Here is a 23395-nt window from a genome sequence, read left to right as displayed (position 1 = left end):
AATGGCAAGAGGTTCAGGGATGGAGCTACATGAGGTGAGACTGGAGTTAGAATTCTGAGCCTGGCTGGCTAGATGACTGAGGTGGAGGGGGACATGATGGGGGAGCAAGGGAGAGGAAGGAATCAAAGAGGTTTCAAGGCTGGTTTCATTAACAGACAAAGGGAAGTTGGGAAGAAAGAGTTTGGGTGGAGGGATGAAGTGGAAGTGGGAAGAAAATAGGTTTGGGGCTTCCTGCTTTTGCAGTTGTCCTCCCATCAAGGTAGGGACCTCTGGCAGACAGTTGAAAATGTAGGGCCCAAGGGCTGCAGAGATGCCATGGCTAGAGATGCATTTGGGGACAGTTTCTATATTTTTTGGGCCACAGCACACAGCTTGCGGGATCTAAGTTACCCGGACCAGGGATCGAACCTGGGCCTCCGCGGTGAAAGCGCCAGAGTCCTAACCACTGGACGGCCAGGGAATTCCTGGGGACAGTCTCCTTATTATTGATTTCTCTTCAAGACTGACATCTTCGTGATGCTGAATTCTGGTGAGCGTCCTGCCCTCCTCTTCTGATGGTCCACTGAGTTTGTTTTAAAGTTATGGGAAACCACAGACTTGGTGACTGATGGGGCTGTTTGTGTGTGAATGCTCTAAGCATTCAGAAATGACTTCAGTGGCTGGCAAAGCTGAGACTCAGGCATTAGAGATGGAGTGTTTGGTGTTCTCTAAAAAGTTGTTTTTTTTTTTTTATTTAAATTCAGAAGAGGAATACTGTTCACATGCTATGTATGGTTAACTTGTACTCCATGTGCAGGTTGCATTAAGGAGGACAGACTTCATGGAGCCAAGTCACAAGACACCTGGACAGAGGGCAGCTTACTCCAGGAGGCTGATGGGGGTGGGGGACAAGATGCACTAGGACAAAGGACAGTACAGGACCTGATTCGGACTTCCCCAGGAGGGACTCTGCACTCAGCTGCCTTGAAATCTTCTCTGAATTGCACCACCCCCTCCTTATCGTTTCCTGCCTTGTTTTGTTTTTTGCTTTATTCACATTTTACCAGAGCGGAAGTTTCCTAGGCCTAGCCACTTACATCATAAATAATAAAATGCACCCATATTCAACACGAAATAACTACATCTTGCTGTAAAATTTTTTTGAAAAGATTTGGATAAACTTCAGATTTTGTGACTTGTGACTTAAACTTTATTATATATTTATAATTAATTAATTAAGGGTCATGTTGCAGTTGACTAGATATTGCAGACGTTTCATTAAATATTGATTAACTTTGATTTTTTTGGTTCCCTTTCCTTATCTGGGAGCTTTTTTTCTTCTTCTTCTTCAGGTCTCAAACATTTTCTAAGGCCTTTGAAAAGTTAATAGGCCCTGGGGGATAAGACAGCTCTACAGAACCTCCTCATAGCCCCTCTCAAGTAGGGAGCTCTATTGAATGAATGAATGAATGAACGAATGAATGAGGTTAAGCCCGTTTCCCAAGTCTTCTCTCCAAGGGGGGTTCGCTTCTCAATCCTCTGTAATCTCAGCCCAGCCAGGAGTCTGGGTAGGGAGACGTCTCCCCTTTCAAACATCAAAACCGCGGCAGCGGAGGAAGCTGTCCGGCGGCCGCCGCTCAGAGGGCCTGGGCAGGGTCAGCCTGGAGCCGGGGGTCGCGACAGTGCCGGGAGCGCGGACCGCCGACTGAAGCCGGGGACCCAGCTTCAGGGCCGGAGCGCATGGGCAGAGCAGCAGCCCGAGACTTGCCTCCCCTCCCCCACTGCAGGTGAGCCGCCGAGCCGCGGCCCCCACCCCCCCCCCACCCCCAGCTGCCCCGGGAGTGACGTAAGGCCTCTGGACCGCGCTCCGGCCCCGCCCCTGCAGGCAGCGCCCGCGGCCCGAGGCCCGCGACTCCGCGGTGGAAGCCGGTCCCGCTGCGGGACACGCCGGCTGCGACAGGCAGAGGAGGCGGCGAGGCACTTGACTGGGCTGCCCCTGCAGCCCGACGGCAGGGCGAGGGGCGTCCAGGCGGAGCTCGGGGCTGCGGCCGTGGCACACCTGCCCCGCGGTCCGCACGGCCGAGGCCGCTGCGGGGTCCTCACCCTCTGCCCCGCGGAATCGCGGGGCGCCCAGCCAGCCGCAGCTGTCCATCTCCGCCCGAGCCAGCCAATCGCCCGCGACTGCCCCGGCCGCACCTCCCGGAATCTCTGACGGGCGTGCGGCTCAGCCTATGAGATGGGGGTCTCGGCGGCCTGGGCTGGGAGCGGGAGCCAATGAGCATCATTTCAGGTGGGTGGAGGGAGCGGACCTCGGGAAGGTAGCTTCTTTCGGGTTGCTAACGTTTTCCCTTGGAGATGGGCGCGCAAACGGACCAGTGGGTCTGGGGGCGGTGGTGACGGGCGTGGAGCTGGCCCAATGAGGGTGGGAGGGGGTGGGGCAGCCCGGAGTAGCAGTGCTAAAGGAGCCCGGCGGAGGCAGCGGTGGGTTTTGGACTGAGGCGCCGGATCTGTGGTCGCGGCTGGGGACGTGCGCCGGCGCCACCATCTTCGGCTGAAGGTGAGAGGTGCGGCTTCCCGGGTCCGAGTGCGGCGGCCGGGGACCGAGGGACGGTTTGTGGGGGAGGAAAGGATCCCCGGCTGGGGGCCCGGGCGGGTCTGTAGGGCAGGAAAGGAGCCGAAGCGGGAGCTGGGGAAGACAGAAGGGGTTCTGGGCGGAGGGTTTGTGCTGCAGGGGCCGTAGATTCGCGCAAGGAAGGACCTTGGGGGTGGTTAACGGGACCCCGGTGGGTGGAGAGACCCCTGGAGGGGCGGGGAATGAGGCCCTTGAGAGTGAGACCCCTGCAGGGATTAGGGCCTGGGTGTGCGGGAGGACGACCCCTGGGGGGCTGGGGATGGAGATCTGCGGGTGGGCATGTGCTGACCTGGTACTAGGCGTGCGGGATCCGTGGGGCGCGGGGTTGGGGGGGGCCTCGTGCCCCGGTGGGTGTCCCCGGGGGTCCCGCGAGCCTGTGCTTGCCTCTCGGGAGGGGAGGGAGTCCTGGGGTGGGCTGGAAAGCGCCATCCGGGTTGGGGGTGGGGGAGCGCTGGACGGGAAGGGCCACTGGGTGGGTTAGGCCGGGTCCGGCATCCCGAGTGCGGTGAGGGGTTCGCCGAGGGCTCGGAAGGCCGGCGGCGCGCCGGGACCTGCGGGGTGAAGGGACCGGAGGGCAGGGCTGCGCACGGCCCGGGAGGCGTGCGGCGGCGGGTGAGGGTCTCAGCAGCCGGCCGCCGGCTAGGGGAGGGTCGTGCTCCGCTGGTCCCGGGGGAGCTGGGCGAGAGAGCGGGGGGGGTCGTCTTCCCAGGCGCTCTGGGGACGGCGGGGGCCGGGGGTGGACACCCAGCCAGGCCCGGGCGGTTTGGGGGGGCGAGGCGGGAAATGTGGCGGGGGCGCGCTGCAGCAGGGCGGTCGCGGGGGGAGGGTCAGCCCTCGCCTCGGGATCCCTTTATTGTGTAAGTGATCTGGGCATGGCTCGGCGCGGAGTCTCTTCCTGGCCTTCTGCAGTGGGGGGTCACACCCTGATCCCATAAAATCGGTCTGGAATGGGGTCGGAGGGAAGTTGAAGGCGCGGAGTCCCGGCGTCCGCGGGGGCTTTGTGGGCCTGCGGTGGGTGGATGCGGCCCGGGGACCGGCGAGGCGCCCAGCCTGGCCTGCCTGGCAACTAGGGCCTTAGGAAGGAGGTTGGCGACTCTGGTCTGAGCTCGGCTGGTGAGTTTTGGGTAACGTGGCCTCTGCCTATGACCGTTATCTCTGTTCCTTGGGGCCTCTGCAGTTCCCTTCGAGATCACTGCGGTGGATGGAAGGGGGTGGGGTGGGGTAGGGGAAAGCAGGCAGGGTAGATCCCGACTGCAAATGAAACAAAGACTGCTGTTTTCGCTGAATAATATAATACCAAATATAATACTTCGGCTTTGCTGAGATTTTTGTTTTTTAACATTGAAGCTGAGGATTCTTTGAGTCAGGCTTAATTATTCTTGATAGTATCTCACTCTGGAAAACTTTAATGTATTTATTGTTTCATTTCCTTCATCAATCCACCTTTATTAATTACTCTTTCAGTTCCATGCTTTTGATGTTTAAGTATGCCCTGTCTGTCACGGACGCTGGAAAAGTGGCCATTTTATGCAGCTCCTTACTTCTGCATCTTAAATTCAGTTCTTTCTCGTCCTTATCTGGAGAAAGCATATGGTGTAATTGTGTGATATAGCACTAGCTTTTGCTGCAAAGGGATGTGACCCGAGAGGTTGGCTTTTTATTTGGGCTCCTTAGGGAAATCATTTCAATGAAGACAGGCTGGATGGAAGGTGAGATGGAGGAAATTTTGAAGGGCACGTTGTATGGTGAAAGACTACAGGCTTCAGCGGATGATGTACTTACTTGTCATATAGGAAGAATAAAAATTCCTGGTGTCGGCTCCACGTTTCAGAAACATTGAACACGGTGTAAAGATATTCACAGAGGTGGCTTGGGCCATGAATAGCGATAGTGTCCTTTTGCACTTAGTTTGTATTTCTGCTCATTTGGTTGAACAGAATACTGATAAATGAACAGACTTACAGGTCTCTGTAACGTAAGTGACCTCTGTGGTAGCGTTACACAAATTGGGACAATTCTGTTTTAGTCTTAGAGAGATGCGCTATCATATGGATCCCTTATCCATCATTTTTGTTTGGCTTTATATACATATATATATATATATATATATATATGCAAGATATTCATAAAACTGTTTTTCTGTGCCTGTACCTATAGTAGGTGCTGGGAGGCAGTCGAGAAGTTTCCTGGGTGATATTTCATTGAGAGTCTAAAATGGCCTTGGAGATGGAGCCCAGGGGTGTGTGTGTCTAAAAGCAAATGAAGGGGATGGGGCTTTGGCTCTGTAGGGAGCTAATTGGTGCACAGATAAATGATTCACCTGTAATTAGGCAGTTATTTCAGATGACACCAAGAACCTTCAGATTCTGTCTGTTGCAAAGATGTTCCTGTTTATTCCTTTTTTTCCCCAATATAGGGTTTTTTTTTTCTATAAAATACAAAGCCTTTGCTAGGTTGTGCTAGTGCGTTCATTGGCCGAGCCTGTATTCTTTTTTTTTTTTTTTTCTGGCGGCTTGTGGGATCTTAGTTCCCAGATCAGGGATCGAACTCCGGCCCCCCGCAGTGGAAGCACAGAGTCCTGACCACCGGACCGCCAGGGAATTCCCTGAGCCTGTACTCTTGAAGCCATGATTGATAATTGATCGAGAGGCAGTATGTAGTGTACTACATGCCCTTCAAAGTTTTCTCCTTCTCACCTTCCATCCTTGTAGCATGTGCTCTGGAGCTGAACTGAGTTTACTCCCAGCTCTGCCCCTTGTTAGCTCTGTGACCTCCAGCCAGTTATTGGCTTTCTCTGAACCTTGGGTTTCTCATCTGTAAAATGGAGATATGAATGGTACCTACCACGTAGGGCTGTTGTGAGGATTAAGAGTTAATACATACATAACCTGCTTAGAATCGTGCCTGGCCATGATTAGTGGTATGTAACAACAGTATCTGCTGTTTTCAAAATTCTAGTATTATCCTTTCCGAAAGGCAAAGCATTTGGGAGAGGTTTCCCTATTAAATACCAGCATTATCAAGATTAGGTACCAAATGTACAATGGAATGAAAAAAATACAACATATTTGGCAACCACAAGTGAAGAGTTAAGATGAACAAAACATCTTCACTGGCCTCAGGGACTCTGTCAACTAATCGAGGATTTGAGCACCTACTACCTGAGTCCTCTGGTACAAAGGCGAGGGAGGGTTAAAAGAATGCCAGGAGAGCGGTGCAAAATGTTAGGAGAAGGCTAAGGATTAAATTGCCAGGTTGACCTGAAGAGAACTTCTGAAAGGGTGGCGTTGGGTTAGGATTTGAAGGAATGGTTAGCTTTTGGCGGTGGAGGAGAAGCTGAAGCTTACACTGAGGGTCGGCACCATTCATATAGTATTGATCAGTAGGTATATAGAGGCCCTCCTGTGGACCAGGGGGTAAGCTCACCGTATGGCAAAGACAGGAAACCATCCTCATAGTGTTTAGTTAGTTGTAGAAAACTCTGGAAAAGTAAAAATTAAAAGTAGTTTGTTTTCCCACTACCCAGTGGAGACCCAATGACTATTTGTTTCTTTTAAAACAAAAAGAGAAAAAAGTTTCCCCCCACACACAAAATCGGGGGCATATTGTAACCACACTATTGTGATCTCCTGTGGGTTTTTTTCCCTTATATTAAATTATAGGTGGTTCCCCACCTAGAAAAAGGACATACTGATAAATTTAAAATGTGTTGATTTGATCAAATAATTTATAAATCCATGATTTACTTTTAAAAAAAGAAAAAAGACCTGCCCTAGAAATGACCTGTTAAGTTACTGTAATTTATAGTCACTTGCTAAATCTAAGCATATAGTTACATGTCTAATGTAAAAGGAAAGAAATGTGTGCATACATACAGGCAGCAAGGCAGTTTCTGAAGTGTTGTATGGGGTATACAGTTTATACCTAATAAGAATAAGAGTAACTTGTTATCGTATTTTGTTCTAGTTGGATATTTTCTCTTTTAAGAGACTGTCCTTCCTAAGGCAGCGTGTGTCCTATTGTCTGTATCCACATTCATCCAAGATAATTCCCATTTCAGAGCCATCCTCTTCCTAGCAGTGGGTAGCAAGTGTATAGGTTGGGAAGACAGAAAACTTGTTAATAATCTTATCAGTGCAGTCCGGAGAGGTGATGGGTTTTTGAAACCATTCTTCAGAATGTCTATGTGTGCTTGAATATTTTCTCTATTGCCCTCTCGCACATGGCTGCCTAAGAAGGCAACTGCAAGTATAGTTAGAGAGCATATTAGCAATTCTATCGGTAGAAGTCTTAATGTTACATGTTTTGTGATTTTTTTGTTTGTTTTATTCTGTTTTGTGATTTTTGTTTTATCCAAGTGTATACTCCTTGAAACGTTAGCATATCCTTTAAGTCAGGTTATGAATTAGTCTAAAACATTGGTTTTCAACCTTTTTTTCTACTCCAGCATACCTGGTAGTAACAGTGGTTCACCATGGCAACCAGAGAACTGTGGAGGAATGGTTCTGGAAGTGTGGTCCAGCATTATCAGCAGCATCTGGGAGTTTTTGTTAGAAATGCAAATTATCGGGTCCTCCACCCCAGACCTACTGGATCATAAATTCTGGCAGTGGGGCCCAGCGGTCTGCCCTTTAGGTGTTGCTGATGCCCTTGCCAAAGTTTGAGAACCATGCCCCAGGGCATGAGTGTTTGTAATCCTTTACATTGTTAACAACCAGTTTCTAAAGAATCTTAGCTATTTGATTCTAGTACCTTCTTGCTGGGACTGAAAGGGCTAGTATCTTGTACCCACTATCAGTGTTTAATCTTTTAGGACAAAGATAAATAGATCCCTTTAAGAATCCAAAGAAAGTTATACGTGTTCTCCTCAGAAAAGCACAGATATACAAGAAAGTTGTACAACGTTTTTTAGACCATTTCAGTGATTTCATGGAGCTTAAACTTTGTCTACAGCCTCGAGGTTAAGAACCTCGTAACAACTTTGGATGACTTTATGATTTCCCTTGCAGCCTTCCATTCTGTTGCCTACCAAGAATCCCCATCATTTTGGGGAGAGGGAAAAGTTGGGAGGGTTTGATGGTTACTCACTTGCCTTCTTTCATTGACTTGGATGAGATTTGTAATAACCTGGAATTTGGAGTAATAACAGAAGTATTTAATGATGGTGTTGGATTCCAGAAAGATAGTGTCAGGCAGGAATGACGCGTCATGTCAGAAAGGTGAGTGACGAATGTAAAATCCTGTCCTTTGATCCAAAAAGTCAATCCCACAAGTATAAGAGGAGAAGTAGCTTCAAGGACCATGAGTGGAGCTTTCGCTGACAGTTCCTTGTGAACCAACCGTAAATGAGCGCTCAGTAAACCACTTAGGTCTTGAGATACTGTTCATTGTAAAAGTCACAGAAGCAGTGCTTTCCCCAGTGTGGCCTAAGGCTGTGAACAGTTCCTTTTCTTCTGCACTGGTCAGACTGTGTCTGGAATATTCTGTTTGCTTCCAGTCCCCACACTCTAAAGGGGCATGGAGTCTGTTTAGAGGCGAGAGACCAGAGTGGAGGAGTGAGTCCTGATGAAGGACGGGATGCAGGAGAGGAACTGGCGGGGAGCAGCTGTGGGCCTGGGAGTGGAGACCTGAACAGCCCCCATCACATACTTGAAAGGCTGGGTGTGATGCCAACTTACACGCTCATCCCCTGTGGTCTCGTGATCACACTGAGGCCACATGGGCCATAGCGAAGCTGCAGGGGGCTGGCTTGGGGTAATTGTAAGGAAGAACGTCGAGTCTGTTGTCTGAAGGTAGGATGGGAGGCACATTCTAGACCTGAGGGTCGGTCTGCTGGCAGCCACCGTGCATTTCTGTAGCTATCAGTACATCCTGGTGGTCCAGCAGCACTCCATGGGCCTTTTGTCATGAAACTTTGTTTTCTTTTTCTTCCTTTTCCTTTCCCTTCTTAAGTCCCTGTTTAATTTGTGGTAAGGGTGAAATAGGAGATGGAGAGGGAAAAAAGGGTGAAACTGGAACTTTGCTTTTCCCTCCTGCTTGTTTTCCAGCCGTCAGCGACAGGCTACATCTTGAGTGGTCCTCAGACGACCAGAGTCATCATTTGTGGTCAGGCCTGAAATTTACCTTGGAAACCCAGTTAGTACGGCCATGCAGAGGGCTACCGCAGCTCCTTCACTCAAAGTTAACGCTTTCTGTTTACCAAAGCGTTTGTTTTAGGTTTCTTAGAAGAGTAAAATTTGTGAACCATCGTATATTTTGGAATATCTGACTTTGTCCTCCTCCTCTTCTCACAGAGGCAGTCGCCCTTGGGTCCCTTCTGTTCACAATGACACAGAGAACTGGACTTGAAGATCCGGAGAGGTATCTCTTTGTGGACAGGGCGGTCATCTACAACCCTGCCACTCAGGCGGATTGGACGGCTAAAAAGCTGGTGTGGATTCCATCAGAGCGCCATGGTTTCGAGGCAGCTAGTATCAAAGAAGAGCGGGGAGATGAAGTTATGGTGGAGTTGGCGGAGAATGGAAAGAAAGCGATGGTCAACAAAGATGATATTCAGAAGATGAACCCACCCAAGTTTTCCAAGGTGGAGGATATGGCAGAATTGACGTGCTTGAATGAAGCTTCTGTTTTGCATAATCTGAAGGATCGTTACTATTCAGGACTTATCTATGTAAGTATGCCCTCTAAGTAATCATGTGAAGTGGTGACTTAATGGGAATTAGACGTACTGTCCTAATCAATGTGGAATACTCACATACTCTCTGTTTAACATGTCTATTTCTATTAAAGATAGAATAATTGTCCCTTGCTTACCCAAGTCTTGCTTTGCTTTAAATCTTAGCACATAATTTAAAATAATCCAATCTGCAATTAAATATACTAAAATGGTATTTGAGACTTTTGTGTAGTGGTGCTCTGGAGCTTAGTAAGAGGGGGGAGAGCGTGTGGCAGAAAGATAAGGGACTTTCATATGGTAATAAGAGTTGCATTAGTGGTAGGATACAGACGGCAGATTGGTGGGAAATCCAGTGTATATCCAGGGGGTATAAAGTGGCGGGGCTGCAAGCTTAGAGGTTTCAGTGAGGAGCAAGACCAATGTCATCATCGGGTACAGGGAAGTCGGAAAGCTGAATGCTGAGGTTTTTAAGAGGAAACAGTTCAGGGTGAGATTGAGGCTGGGGTTGTCCTGTGGTTAGCAGTTGACACATGTGTCACAGTCACTGACGGTGTCGTGACCATATAGAAGTTCCTGAAAGTAATAAGGGATCGGGGTTGAGAGGAAAATGCAAGCCAGATCCTGAAAGAATCTCTAATGCCAAAAGAGGCTTGAAGGGATGGTAGACACGGGTGGCAATGATTTAAAGAAGGCCGGGTAATTAGCAGCAACATGGATGGACCTAGAGATTATCATACTGAGTGAAGTAGGTCAGAAAGAAAGACAAATACCATATGATACCACTTATATGTGGAATCTAAAATATGACACAAATGAATTTATCTACAAAACAGAAACAGACTCCCATACATAGAGAACAGACTTGTGGTTGCCAAGGGCAGGGGGGAGGGATGGATTGGGAGTATGGGATTAGTAGATGCAAACTATTATATATAAGATGGATAAACAACAAGATTCTACTGTATAGCACAGGGAACTATATTCAATATCCTGTGATAAACCATAATGGAAAAGAATATGAAAAAGAATGTGTGTGTGTGTGTGTGTGTATAACTGAATCACTTTGCTATACAGTAGAAATGAACACAACATTGTAAATCAACTATACTTCAATAAAATAAATTTTAAAAAAGAAAGAAGGCAGGGTAGATAGAATGTAGATTTAGAATGAAGAGAAGTAGAGGGGAAGGTTGACACTAATGGTCTGAATTTGGAAAAGAGAAGTTGAATTTTTTACAAAGAGTGTGGTACTAACGTCCATGTATAATTCAGAACTTCAGCAAAGCAGAAGTCGGTTTCCCATAGAATTAGTTTATTTAGTGGATGTTTACTGAGCACCTACTATGTTCTAGGTGCTGGAGAGAGTGTGGTGAACAGGCCAGGCCAGATCCCTGCCTTTGTGGTACATCCTATGCGGAAATAAAACAGGACTATGGGATGGCTTTCCCCAGCGGGTCAGGGAAGGGCTCTTTGAGAAGGTAGCATCTGAGCTGGAATCTGACTGATAGGAGGGAGCTAGCCATGGGAACATCTGAGAATGAGTAGTTCATTCATGACCTTTGCCAGAGGAGTCTGAATCAAGCCTGGTGGTCTCTTTTATTTTATTTTATTTTTTTCTCTATGAGTTGGGATGCAAAGTAAGGGTAAGAGGCACCAGGGTCCGGAAGGTGGCTTGAGAATGCGTAAGATTTGGAAAGGGGAGGAAGCCAAGGGTAAGAAAACAATTGGAGAGCAGCATTGGGAATCCAGCTGAGACTGAATAACAGAATGTGTAAGGTGGCCACATTTTTGTCTGGAGAGAAAGGAGTGGAGAGAGGGAGTGAGAAAACTGGGAAGTTAAGAGATTGTGGTCAGATCATTATGTTGACATCTGAGATTTGAGAGGTGAATCAATTTTGGATGATACCTGGTGCGGTGAATTGCAAAGGACTGGAAATGCAGGGACGTAACCAAAAAGCTGTGGAGTGCTGCAAAGGAGCCTGTCTGCCCCCAGACCCCACCCTGCCCTCCAGGGCTGCTGCAGGGAGGAGAGAGGAGGGAAAGAGAAAGGGGAAGGAAGTTGTGGGTAAAAGGGAAGGAGGAGGGAAAAGACAGTTTATTTGTAGCCATTTCTCATGATAATTCTAAGACTTTGCAAGTATCTTTTATTGAGTTTGTTTGATTTTTTTTTCCAGCTTAATTCGGGGACAACAGAAGTGAATTTCTGGGTTTCTTTTCAAAGCACGGCCCCCTGGGCTTTACAGAAAGAGAATCTGAGTTTTTTCTTTTTTAAAAAATTTATTTATTTTAGGCTGCGTTGGGTCTTCGTTGCTTCCCGTGGGCTTTCTCTAGCTGCAATGAGCGGGGGCTACTCTCCATTGCGGTGCGCGGGCCTCTCATTGCAGTGGCTTCTCTTGTTGCGGAGCACAGGCTCTAGGAACGTGGCCTTCAGTAGCTGCAGCACGCGGGCTCAGTAGTTGTGGCTCACAGGCTCAGTAGTTGTGACGCATGGGCTTAGTTGCTCCGCAGCATGTGGGATCTTCCCAGACCAGGGCTCGAACCTGTGTCCCCTGCATTGGCAGGCAGATTCTTAACCACTGCGCCACCAGGGAAGTCTCTTGAGTTTTTTCTTGAAGTACTAAGGTCACAGCAGAGGTGAGGGTTTGGGAGGATCATACCTTCAATTAGTGGGGTGGAGAAAGGGTTCCTATGGAAGATCCACGTTGGAGCGCTTGACTCTAAAGAAACCTCCTAAGAGAATGGGGCTGTGGATGGCCGTGCCTGCTGAACACTGAGTGAAGGGTATAGTATTGGGCTTTGGAATTCACCCAGCACTTGAAATTGATCAATTGAGGTACCATGGTATAGACACTATAATAACTTGGATAGGACCTTTGGGACATATTTCTTTTCTTTTTTTTTAAATAAATTTATTTATTTTTATTTATTTATTTTTGGCTGCGTTGGGTCTTCGTTGCTGCACACGGGCTTTCTCTAGTTGCGGCGAGCGGGGGCTACTCTTCGTTGCGGTGCACGGGCTTCTCATTGCGGTGGCTTCTCTTGTTGCGGAGCACGGGCTCTAGGCACGCGGACTTCAGTAGTTGTGGCTCAGAGGCTCCAGAGCACAGGCTCAGTAGTCGTGGCTCACGGGCCCAGTTGCTCCACAACATGTGGGATCTTCCCGGACCAGGGCTCGAACCTGTGTCCCCTGCATTGGCAGGCGGATTCTTAGCCACTGCACCACCAGGGAAGTCCATTGGGACATATTTCTATAGATAAGACATAACATATGTTCATTTAGGTAAGTTACTAGCAGGTTTGGTTATGTTATTTCCTTATATTTTCTTTGGATTTAATCTCCCCAACTTCCACCTTCTCAGGTCATTAATTTTCATCTTCTTAATAAAACTACTTAAAAACTGCAGATGTCTTCTCTACTACGTTTTAGCTTACTTCACACATTTTGACATGTGTTCAGTTCTAAATATTTTCTAGCTTCTATTATTCCTTATTTAACCTATGAACCATTTAAAAGTATACTTTTAAAATTCCTAACTGTTGTTTTTTAAGTTATCTTTGTGTTATTGATTTTTAAATTAATTACATTAGTATAGTCCATATAATAACACTCCTTGTTTTTGTGAGACTTGCTTCATGTAGCATATTGTCAGTTTTTATGAGTGTTCTGTGTGTTTAAGAGTGTGTTTTCTGTTGGGTGTGGAGTTCTATATGTGGCCGTTAGACTAAGTTTTTTAATTGTGTTTAAACTTTACTAATTTCTCTCTTCTTGGTCTGTTGATTATTGAGAAGTGTCTTAAAATCTCCCAGTGTGTTTTCTCAAACTAAGTATGCATTCCTTAAAAATATAGTCTAGTTTTGCCTGTTGATGAATTTTTATATGAATGCCTCTCTTAATACATACCTTTTTGTGTATTTTTGCTCAGTGTCACAATTTTAAGATTCACCCGTATTACTTTGTGTTGATGTAACTCAGTTGTTCTCAGAGGGTGCTCTACAGACTCCTAGGGTTTCTTTAAGACCCTTTCATGGGATCCTTGAGGTCCAAACTATTTTCGTGATTATTGAAGACTTTATTTGCCCTTTTATTGTTGACATTGGTACTGATGGTGTAAAAGCAAAGGTGAGGAAAACTGCTGACACCTTATCGTGGGTAAAAGCAGTGACCCCAAACTGTACTGGTGGTCATACTAATCCAGTTTCACTCCAGAATGTCCTTGGTAAAGCAGGAGGGATGATTGAATTTATTTCAGCTCTTGAGAACACATCTTTTAATGTTCTGTGTGATGAAATGATAAGTATGCTAAATCACTTCTGCTGCATATTGAACTAGAATGGTTGCTTTGAAAAAAAGCGCGTGTGTAGCTATTTGAGTTGCAAACTAAACTTGCTACTTTGTTTGATAGACTACCTTTTATTTGATTGAATGGCTGATAGATAAGCTTTGATTAATTCACACTGGGGTATTTGGCAGACATTTTCTTGAAAATGAACAAAGTGAGCCTGTCATTTTAAAGGAAACAGTTGAATGTATTTGTTGACAATGATAAAATTTGAGTTTTCACATGAAAATTAGAATTTGTATCTGCCACTGTGAACTTGACAGCTTGTCAACACTTAAAACCTTCCCGATGAGAGACAGATGGCAATATTAATGAATGTGATTTTTTTTTTTTTTAATGTCATGTAGTGTGAAATGTCATCATTTGGAAGACTTGAACAGTTCATTGAACCAGAGTTTTCCAAATGATGTGTACATGATGTTAGAAAATCATGCCTGGGTAAAAGATTCATTCACCTGTGCAAGCTTAGCCAATGGATTTGATGTATGTAACAAGAGTATGAAAAGTTCATGGACAGGGTGTCAGATGCTACATTGTATCTAATCTTTAAGAAATTCTTACTTGTCAAGTTTTGGTATAGTATCGAAGAGGAATATCTATAATTACATGAAAAGGCTGTTAAACTACTCCTCCCTTTTCCAGTTAAATATCAGTGTAAGGCTAATTTCATGTGTTTCAGTCAAAACAACATCACAGTAGACTAACTGCTGAAACAGAGTGTTGAGTGTTTTCTATTAAGAAAATTGAGTGTTTTCTATTAAGCCAGACAGTAAAAGATTTGCAAATATAAAACCGTACCACTCTTCTCACTTTTATTTTGGAAAACAAAAGGTTATTTTTCATAAGAAATGTTATTTATTGTTATTTTTAAATGAATAAATACACATTTAAAAACTATGTATGTACATATATTTGTGTAAAAATATATAAAACAAAAGATCTTTAGGATCTTTAACAATTTCTAAGACTGGTAAAGGGCCCTGAACTATAAAAGTTTGAGTGTTTCGTTCCTTTTTGTGGAATGTAATGTTCCATTGTAAGATTTTTGACCCAATTTATTTATCCTCTCAGCTGTCTTTGGACATTTTATTTTTCCAGTTTGTGGCTATTATTGTACAAACGGTGCTTCCGTGAACAGTTTCGGACATGTCCTGGTGCACATAAGCATGGCTTTCTAGAAGGTATATAAGTAGGAGTGGAATTTCTGGGTGATATAGGACATGCATATCTTTAACCCATATCTTCAGCTTTTCTAGATAATGCCTAAGTTAGTCAGATTCCAGCAGGAAACAGAAGGCCCTCTAACTAAGTATTCTGTGAATTTAATAAGGGGACGATTTACAAACATGTGAATAGAGTTTAGAAAACAGATGCAGAAATGTTGCAGTATCCCAGCACTAGTGATGGCTGAGAGCCCTGGACCCATCTTCATCTTTAAAGGAACAAAGAGCTGTTACCTCAGCTGGGAGAGGATGCCATGTGGAGAGGGCTTCCTGGTAGGAATCGTGGCTGCCTTTAGAGGGAAGCAGACAACTAGCAGGGAGGGGCCTGGGGGATAAACATCCTGACTTCATTCTCCCCCTACCTTCAATCGCCTGCCGCCTAACTCAGTTTGAAGCCAGAGGAGAAGGGAATTTGGTGATATATTTCTTAGGGTCAGCCTCAGTTCCATTTGGAATTTAATTTTGTGTGTGGTATAAGGTAGGGGCAAGGTTAACTTTTTTTTCCCCAAATGGCGATTCAGTTGACCCAGTGCCATTTACTGAAACATAGCCCTCTCTCCACTGCTCTGAAGTGCCACCTTTGTTGTAAATCAGATGCTCATAAATGTGTGCTTGACGACCTGTTCTGTTTCATGGGTCTGTGTGCCTGTCCTTGGGCTGACAACACATTGTCTTGATTATTGCAGCTTTAGACTATGGCTTGGTATCCAGTAGGGTAAGTTCTCTCATTTGCGTTCTTTAGGATGGTTCTGTTTGTTAGGTCCTTTGCATTTCAGTATAATTTCAGAACCCACTTGTCAGTTTTTCATATACACACACGCACACACACACACACACAACCTTATTGGAATTTTTATTGGGTTTTGGCTGATTCTATAGTTCATTTTGGAGGAGAAATGAGATCTTTACAATATCTGTTCATCTAGTTCATTTATTTAGTTTTTAATTTTTCTCAATATGTTTTAGGTTTTTTTTGTAGAGGCCGTGTATATCCTTTGTTGGATTTATTTTTTGTGGGATTTATTTTTAGGTGTTTGATTTTTTTTTTTTGCGGTACGCGGGCCTCTCACTGTTGTGGCCTCTCCCGTTGCGGAGCACAGGCTCCGGATGTGCAGGCTCAGCGGCCATGGCTCACGGGCCCAGCCGCTCCGGGGCACGTGGGATCTTCCCGGACCGGGGCCTGAACCCGTGTCCCCTGCATCGGCAGGCGGACTCTCAACCACTGCGCCACCAGGGAAGCCCCGAGGTGTTTGATTTTTTTAATGCTATTTAAGTGGTGTTTTAATTTTAATTTAATTTTATTATTTATTTATTTGCGGTATGTGGGCCTCTCACTGCTGTGGCCTCTCCCGTTGCGGAGCACAGGCTCCGCACGCGTAGGCTCAGCGTCCATGGCTCACGGGCCCAGCCGCTCCACGGCATGTGGGATCTTCCCGGACCGGGGCCCGAACCCGTGTCCCCTGCATTGGCAGGCGGACTCTCAACCACTGCGCCACCAGGGAAGCCCTAATTTTTATTTTTTTAATAAATTTATTTTATTTATTTATTTTCGGCTGTGTTGGGTCTTCGTTGCTGTGCTCGGGCTTTCTCTAGTTGCAGTGAGCGGGAGCTACTCTTCCTTGCGGTGCACAGGCTTCTCATTGCAGTGGCTTCTCTTGTTGCAGAGCACGGGCTCTAGGCTCGCAGGCTCAGTAGTTGTGGCACACGGGCTTAGTTGCTCCACGGCATGTGGGATCTTCTGGGACCAGGGCTGGAACCTGTGTCCCCTGCATTGGCAGGCGACTTCTCTAGCACTGCGCCACCAGGGACACCCTAAGTGTTGTTTTTAAATTGTTACCATTAGGTAGAAATACAGTTGCCACGTTTTTTTACAGTTAACTTTTGTATATTGACTTTGTATTCACCAACCTTACTAAGTTTATTAATTGATTATAATAGTTTAGCTGAGGATTCTTTTGGATGTCGTGTTGAACACACTCGTTGTCTGCAGATAATGACATTTTTATTGTTTCCTTTCTAATTCTTGTACATTACTTTATTGCATTGTCTAAGAAGTGTAAATGTTTGTTGAATAGTAGTGGTTATTGGAGGCATCTTTGTATCATTCCCGATGTCAGAGGGAAAGTTTTCAATATTTCACTATTAAGAATGACTTGTTTTGTTTTGAATATTTTTAAATTAGATTCACGGAAGTTTCCTTTTGTTCCTAGCTTTTATCCCGCATGGATGAATTTTTAAAAATACTGATTGGTTGTTAATTTATCCCATGTTTTTCCAGTTTCTGCTCAGGTGATAGTGTGATTTTCTGGTTATTTTGTTACTGTAGTGAATTATATACTATATTTTTTAGTGCTAAGACTAACCTGGCAAGGACCAAGTATTCTTTTTATGTATTACTGAATTCCTGGATTTTGTTTGCTGGTATTTTTGTTTAGAGTTTTTGCATCTATATTCATAGATGAGATTGACTTAAAAATTTACTTTCTTACGATGTCCTTGTCATACTTTGCTATCAAGATTATGCTGGCTTTATAAAATGAATCATGGAATGTTTTATCTTTGTATTTTCTCTGGAAGAGCTTGGATAAGATTGATGTTATTTCATTTTAAAATAATGATACAGTTTCCTTTGTGGGGAAGTTTTTCTTTCATAGTTATAGAATTTTTCAGATTAAAAATTTTTGGTGTCAGTTTTATTTGGAGTTTTTCTGGAAATTTGTCTATTTCATGTAAATTTTCAAATTTATTGGCATACTGTTGTTCATAATACCCTCTTTTTTCCTGTAGGATTTGTAGTGATGTTCTCTCACTCCTGATACTGAAAATCTGCTCTACCCTTTTAAAAATGAGTCTCACCAGAGGTTTATCAATTTTACTAACCTCAATCATCTCTTTTAATTACTTGAGCATATTATTGTACAAGATAATAATCCAAGGCAATAAAAGTAGACTCACAGGGAATCCACATATTATCTTGGATTTTAGTCACAACTGTTGCCTTACGTGCCACCTACTGTATATAAAATTGTGACGTTAATTTGAGGCTCTGCATGACACCAAGCTAGTTCTAGAGTTTTGCTCTGGGCAGGCAGTTAGATGAAGGGGATCGAGCACGTGTAGATCAGTCAGGGATTTACATCCTTCCCAACTGGGCTTTGGGCTGGTCTATTTCTGGTATACTCTAAACTCTCAGGGTGTAGCAGTTAGGGTCCTAGCTGAACGCCTGGCGTATTTACCCTCCTCCGGAGTGGCTTTTAAAAAACAAAAACAAAAGCAAAAAACCAAGGTCTGTTGTGCTGTTGAATTTCCCATAGTCTGGATTTTGTTGACTGCATACCTGTGGTGCCTTCTGTAAACTGGCAGTTGGATGCGGCGGCTTGATCTGATTCAGATTCAGGACGCGCAGGATGCCAGCTGTCTCTCAGTTTACAATGTTGAGATGGATCAGTGACTCAGTTTGGGCTTCGTCAGGTTGATTTGTGCTTTAGGAGTGTCTACCTTCACCCGAGGGTTTTAGAGCCGGTGGTGGGCACTGTCCTGATCCCTCATTTCATTAGGAAGCAAAATGGTGATAGTCTAATGTCATCATTCCTTCTGTTATGATTAGCTTGATGAATTTGTTTTTTAACTCAATGTGTATTACAACACCTCCCCGCCCCAACCAGGCACAGACAGTTTTCTTCAAGTTTATTTTTGATTACTGTTCTTTCTGCAGAATTTTGACCTTTTTTCCTCCCTAAGGAGCAATGATTAATATTTTAGTTATCTTTTCTTTGCTCTCCATGTTCATCTTTCCTCTGTGTATTTTTTAAATTGGTTTTATCTTTGTGCCTTCTTTTTCTTTTATTGTTTACCTTTGTTTTCTCTTTCTTTAAGAGTCCATGTTGTATTACATTCTGTTGCAGCCATAAATCTATTCCCTAAAGTTTTCTTTTAGCTTATTTTGTAGAGAATGTCCAGAGGTCATTTCTCTCTCTGAATATTCTGGAAGATGATCTTTTCCTTATTACATAGGGTTGTTGTTGTTTTTTTTGTTTGTTTGGTTTTGTTTTTGCGGTACGCGGACCTCTCACTGTTGTGGCCTCTCCCGTTGCGGAGCACAGGCTTGGACGCGCAGGCTCAGCGGCCATGGCTCACGGGCCCAGCCGCTCGCGGCACGTGGGATCCTCCCGGACCGGGGCACAAACCTGCGTCCCCCGCATCAGCAGGCGGACTCTCAACCACTGCGCCACCAGGGAAGCCCTGTTGTTGTTTTTTAAATACACATGTGAATTTTATCTAGGTGTGGTGTTTGCAAATGGTGTGAGCGACCTATTCTTTCTTCTCTTCCTTTCCTTTTTGGGCTGCGGTCTGATTTCTTCTGAGAGCTGCGGTCGGGGTGTAGGTTGGGGTGATGCTCCCAGTTCAATCCCCTGTTCCTAATAAGAGACTGTTGTATCTGCTCGATTGCACTGATATCTATACCTGCCTCTGTTTCCTGGTTCTCTAATCCTTCAAAGCTATGAAGTAATAATGTATATGCATATCCCTGTTTTCTTAGACTGAGGCCTGACCCTAAAGGATAGCAACATTTCCCAATACTGGATAGGAGATGGGCATTCCCGGCAGAGTGGTCAGCATATGGAGAAGGCTGGAGGCATAAAGCAGCACAGACTGTTGGGAAAAATTCAAGGTTGTTTTGGTGCTAGTTTTTTTTTTTTTTTTTTTACATCTTTATTGGAGTATAATTGCTTTACAATGGTGTGTTAGTTTCTGCTTTATAACAAAGTGAATCAGTTATACATATGTTCCTGTATCTCTTCCCTCTTGCATCTCCCTCCCTCCCACCCTCCCTATCCCACCCCTCTAGGTGGTCGCAAAGGTGCTAGTATTTTTGTATAATAACTGTTACTTGATGTCTTAAAGCCTTTGCAAACTTCTTCAAGGCTTTGCAGTTCTTCAAAATGTTCTCATGGCTTTAGGATTCCAGTGTTTCCAACTGTTCAGTAGGCACTCATTCTCCTGGGCTCCCTTATTGTAATGAATCTCCTTTTAACGTGCCACAATCTCAATATGTTAAAAGGGGATTTAGTTGTATCTGCTCTATTGCACTGCTGTCTATACCTGCCCACAAATCAAATGATTTTCCCCCCCCCCCCCGTCTACTTGTTACTTTTCCATCTCTAAAGCTTGACAACCTTGGAGTCATGTTTAACTTGACGACCTTGGAGTCATCTTTACCTTGAGGCTTGAATGGTTTTCTCTATTTAGAGTCCTGACTGCTGTTGAATCTCCAGCCCGCTTTCTTCATGACTCATCCCGGCTCCGTTTTTGTCTTGTTTTTCTCTCCTGTAGGCCTGTTACTGTGCCTGGAGAGGTCTCTACCTCCTGCTTCCCACCTCTTGCCCCTTCAGTCTCTTCTCCATATGGCTGCCAGGTTTATGCTGTTTCAGGAATGCCTCTTTCCTTCCATCACTCTTCTCTCCAGGACCTCTGATACCTGATCCCCTAGAGTGGACAAAATCTGCCTGTCTGGGCTCTTTTCTCTCACCTTCCACGGAACAAACTGTTGTCAGCTAGACTGCGCTTCTCTCTGCCGTGGATATACCCCGCCACCAAGTTTTACATTCTTATTGATTTGGCTGTTCCAGGTCTTAGTTGCGGCATGCAGAACCTTTGTTGCGGCATGCAGGACCTTTGTTGCGGCACGCGGGCTCTAGTTCCCTGACCAGGGATCGAACCTGGGCCACCTGCATTGGGAGCACTTAACCGCTGGAGCATCAGGGAAGCCCCTCGTTCGTACTATTTTAATAGGAATTCCTTTATCCGTCCTTTTAACCTACTAGTCTTTAAAAAGAACATCAGAGACCCTCTAGGTCTGGACTTAGTACCTAGTTGTACGGTTTCCGACAAGATGACCATGACCTTCAGTGGGGTTTGTAGTGTGTTCCGCTCCAGGGTTTCTCTGTTTAAAAGGCTTGTTCATCTTTCTTTTTTTGTATCACTCTCTTTTTAGTGCCTTATATTATGTCTTGTTTGCTTAGTGTATCTTTATTGTCCTCATCCCCTAGAGCGTATAAGAAGGGGCTTAGTATCTTCCGCATGTATTCAAATGCTTAGTACTGACCTTTACTTTGGACTTAAGGCTTCCAGAGAAATTAACAGCACATCGCCCTCCTTCCGTGTGACTTGGGGAGGCCAAAAGTGGTACAGTACCGGTTTCAGTGCAGGAGCCCAACATTTGAGCTAATTTTCAAGATAGAAGCTTAGCTGTTTAAGCACTTCAGTTTACTGTTTCCACTTAGACCTCTGTTACTGCTTCTCTTTGGCAAGCATAGGATACTGATGATTATTCAGCCTTGTTTTTTTTGTGAAATTTACCCATCTCTGTAATCTGCGTGCTCAGAAAAGTCCCCAACACATGATAGACACACACGTTGGAATGATTTCTGATTGCAAATGTCCTCATTAGGATCTGTTACCATGCTGTACATGCTACGGAGTGTTAAACGGAATTGGCGTATTTTGACTTCCTTGGAGGCTTTGGGTTTCTTTGTTTTGTTTTGTTTTGTTTTGGCAGTCTGTAATTATTTTCCTCTTACAAAAGAGTGACATGCAGAATTTGTAGCTTCACGATCGACTCTTATCTCATTTTTGAAGGAAAAAGTGGAAGTTGGATATATAGCAATTCATTGAGATGTGTAGTTATGATTTGTCAGATTTCCTGTGTATAAATTAAGCTCAATAAAAAATTAAAATGTTGAGACTGCCTCTCCTTAGTTTTCTCACCCTTAATAAAATCTCTGTTTTTATTGTCTCTCGTTGCCTTTTTGTCCTGTGGGTGGCAGAGAGAGGCTGGCCTAGTTAGACTAGAGACTAGGTAGAAGGTGCCAGGCTGCTGGGTGGGTGGCCTGAGAGCCAGCCCGGGTTCTTGGAGGTCTGATGCCGGATGCGAGAAAGCCAACGGCTTCAGGCCCAGCGGTCACCCAGGGAGGGGCAAGTAACTACTGTGGCCTCAGGCAAACAGTAATCAGTTTAGGAATCAGGCAAACAGCCCAAATCAGTGAGCTCGGGGCAGGGCCCTTGCTTGCCTTTGTCTTATTCCCAAGCGCTAATCTAGGTAGGAAGTGCATTCCACATCCGAGCCTCCGTTGGGAGGGAAGCAAAGATAAAGGAGAACAGCTGCTGAGGTGGTTCTGATCACTTAAACTTTTTTTTGGCCGCCTTTCTCCTTTCAGCATCATTCACTGCAACGTTCAGAATAGAGTGGGCTCGACAGTGCCTCCTGGTGGCCACTGCCAGGACTTTCAGCCTTTCTGAACACAGCTTGTTGGTTAGAAGCCCCTCAGTACTGCCTGGGGAGCTGAGCACCACTGGTCCTCGGCCTTTTCTAAGATCCTCTTGCCTTTAGATTTAGAATCACCCGAAGTAAAGGGTCTGCTTCCCGGTGCAGCTGAGGTGCCTTCAGCCCCACCAGGACTGGAGCATCTAGCAACAATCCTAACCGCTCTTGATTTTCCATAATTCCCAGAGTCAGTTCTCAGAAATCATTCCATGTGAATTAAAAAAACCCCAAAGGCAAAAGTGCTCCTAGTATTAATTCTGAGTAATGATTACCCTACTGATGAGGAAGGTTTTTATCTTCTAGACTAGTGGCTCTTAAAATTTTTTGAGGGCCCCCAAAGAGCTTTTGTTTATATTTCATGATATTTACTGTGTTTAGAAAGTAAAACACAAATTTTAAATATTTATCAACTCATTTAAAAATAAACCTATAACAAGTTGACATAAATTATTTTTATGAAAAAAAAGACCCTATATTTTCCAAAGCAAAAAAAATTAGAAGAGTAAAAATGTTTTACACTTAAAAAAACAACTCTTTAATAATAACCTTTCCAGATAATTGTGGATATTCTCCTTTGATACTGTACCCAAACTTGGCCACCGGTATTTCCTTAAAAATGAGTTGCAATGTGGAATCTGAAACTACCTTAATGAACTTTTCATACCTCGTACACTCATGAGAGAATGAGTGTGAAAAAGCAAATGACATGTTGTTTGAATAATGACCCGTGGCTTCATGAAGCCATGAAGCATATATTATTATTTCCATTTGACAGATGAGGGAATTGAATCTAGGAAGTACCACTTAATAGGCTCTCTGTAGGAGAACTACTTGTGGTTTGGAATTGCCCATTATGGGTGAGATTTAATTTTAGGGATAGATTAATTGTGCAAATGATAAAGGTCCCCTGTTCAAATTACTGTGTGGTTTGTCTCCTGATTGGATCCTGTGGATATATGCAGTTTTTTTTTTTAACACTGTATTTTATTTTTATCTATTCTAGACATATTCTGGACTCTTCTGTGTAGTCATAAATCCTTACAAGAATCTTCCCATTTACTCTGAGAATATTATTGAAATGTACAGAGGGAAGAAACGTCACGAGATGCCTCCACACATCTATGCCATATCTGAGTCTGCTTACAGATGCATGCTTCAAGGTAACTGGAAATGTTAGAATACTACTCAGAATTTCTTAAATATAATTTGGTTTTTTTTAGA

At 44.6% G+C, this 23395-nt stretch overlaps 1 protein-coding gene across 8 annotated transcripts in view; it reads left to right on the top strand.

Annotated features, from left to right (window-relative positions):
* Positions 1–2507: 2507 nt before the first annotated feature.
* The window catches only part of MYH10 (myosin heavy chain 10), a 133863-nt gene continuing 112975 nt past the window's right edge, over positions 2508–23395 (top strand). For 5 of the 8 annotated variants that reach the window (XM_065897913.1, XM_065897912.1, XM_065897911.1 and 2 more), the window contains exons 1-2: positions 8937–9281; positions 23178–23334. In XM_065897913.1, coding sequence (XP_065753985.1) covers positions 8937–9281; positions 23178–23334 — 502 coding nt within the window. Of the gene's footprint in view, positions 2537–3619; positions 3657–8904; positions 9282–23177; positions 23335–23395 lie in introns of those variants that run through there. The other 3 variants (XM_065897916.1, XM_065897917.1, XM_065897915.1) reach the window with 2 other exon arrangements.

The sequence above is a fragment of the Phocoena phocoena genome, chromosome 19 (assembly GCF_963924675.1).
Source record: "Phocoena phocoena chromosome 19, mPhoPho1.1, whole genome shotgun sequence".
Taxonomy (NCBI): Eukaryota; Metazoa; Chordata; class Mammalia; order Artiodactyla; family Phocoenidae; genus Phocoena; species Phocoena phocoena.
Note: the sequence above shows the minus strand (reverse complement) of the source record. Positions and strands in the feature narration are given on the sequence as shown.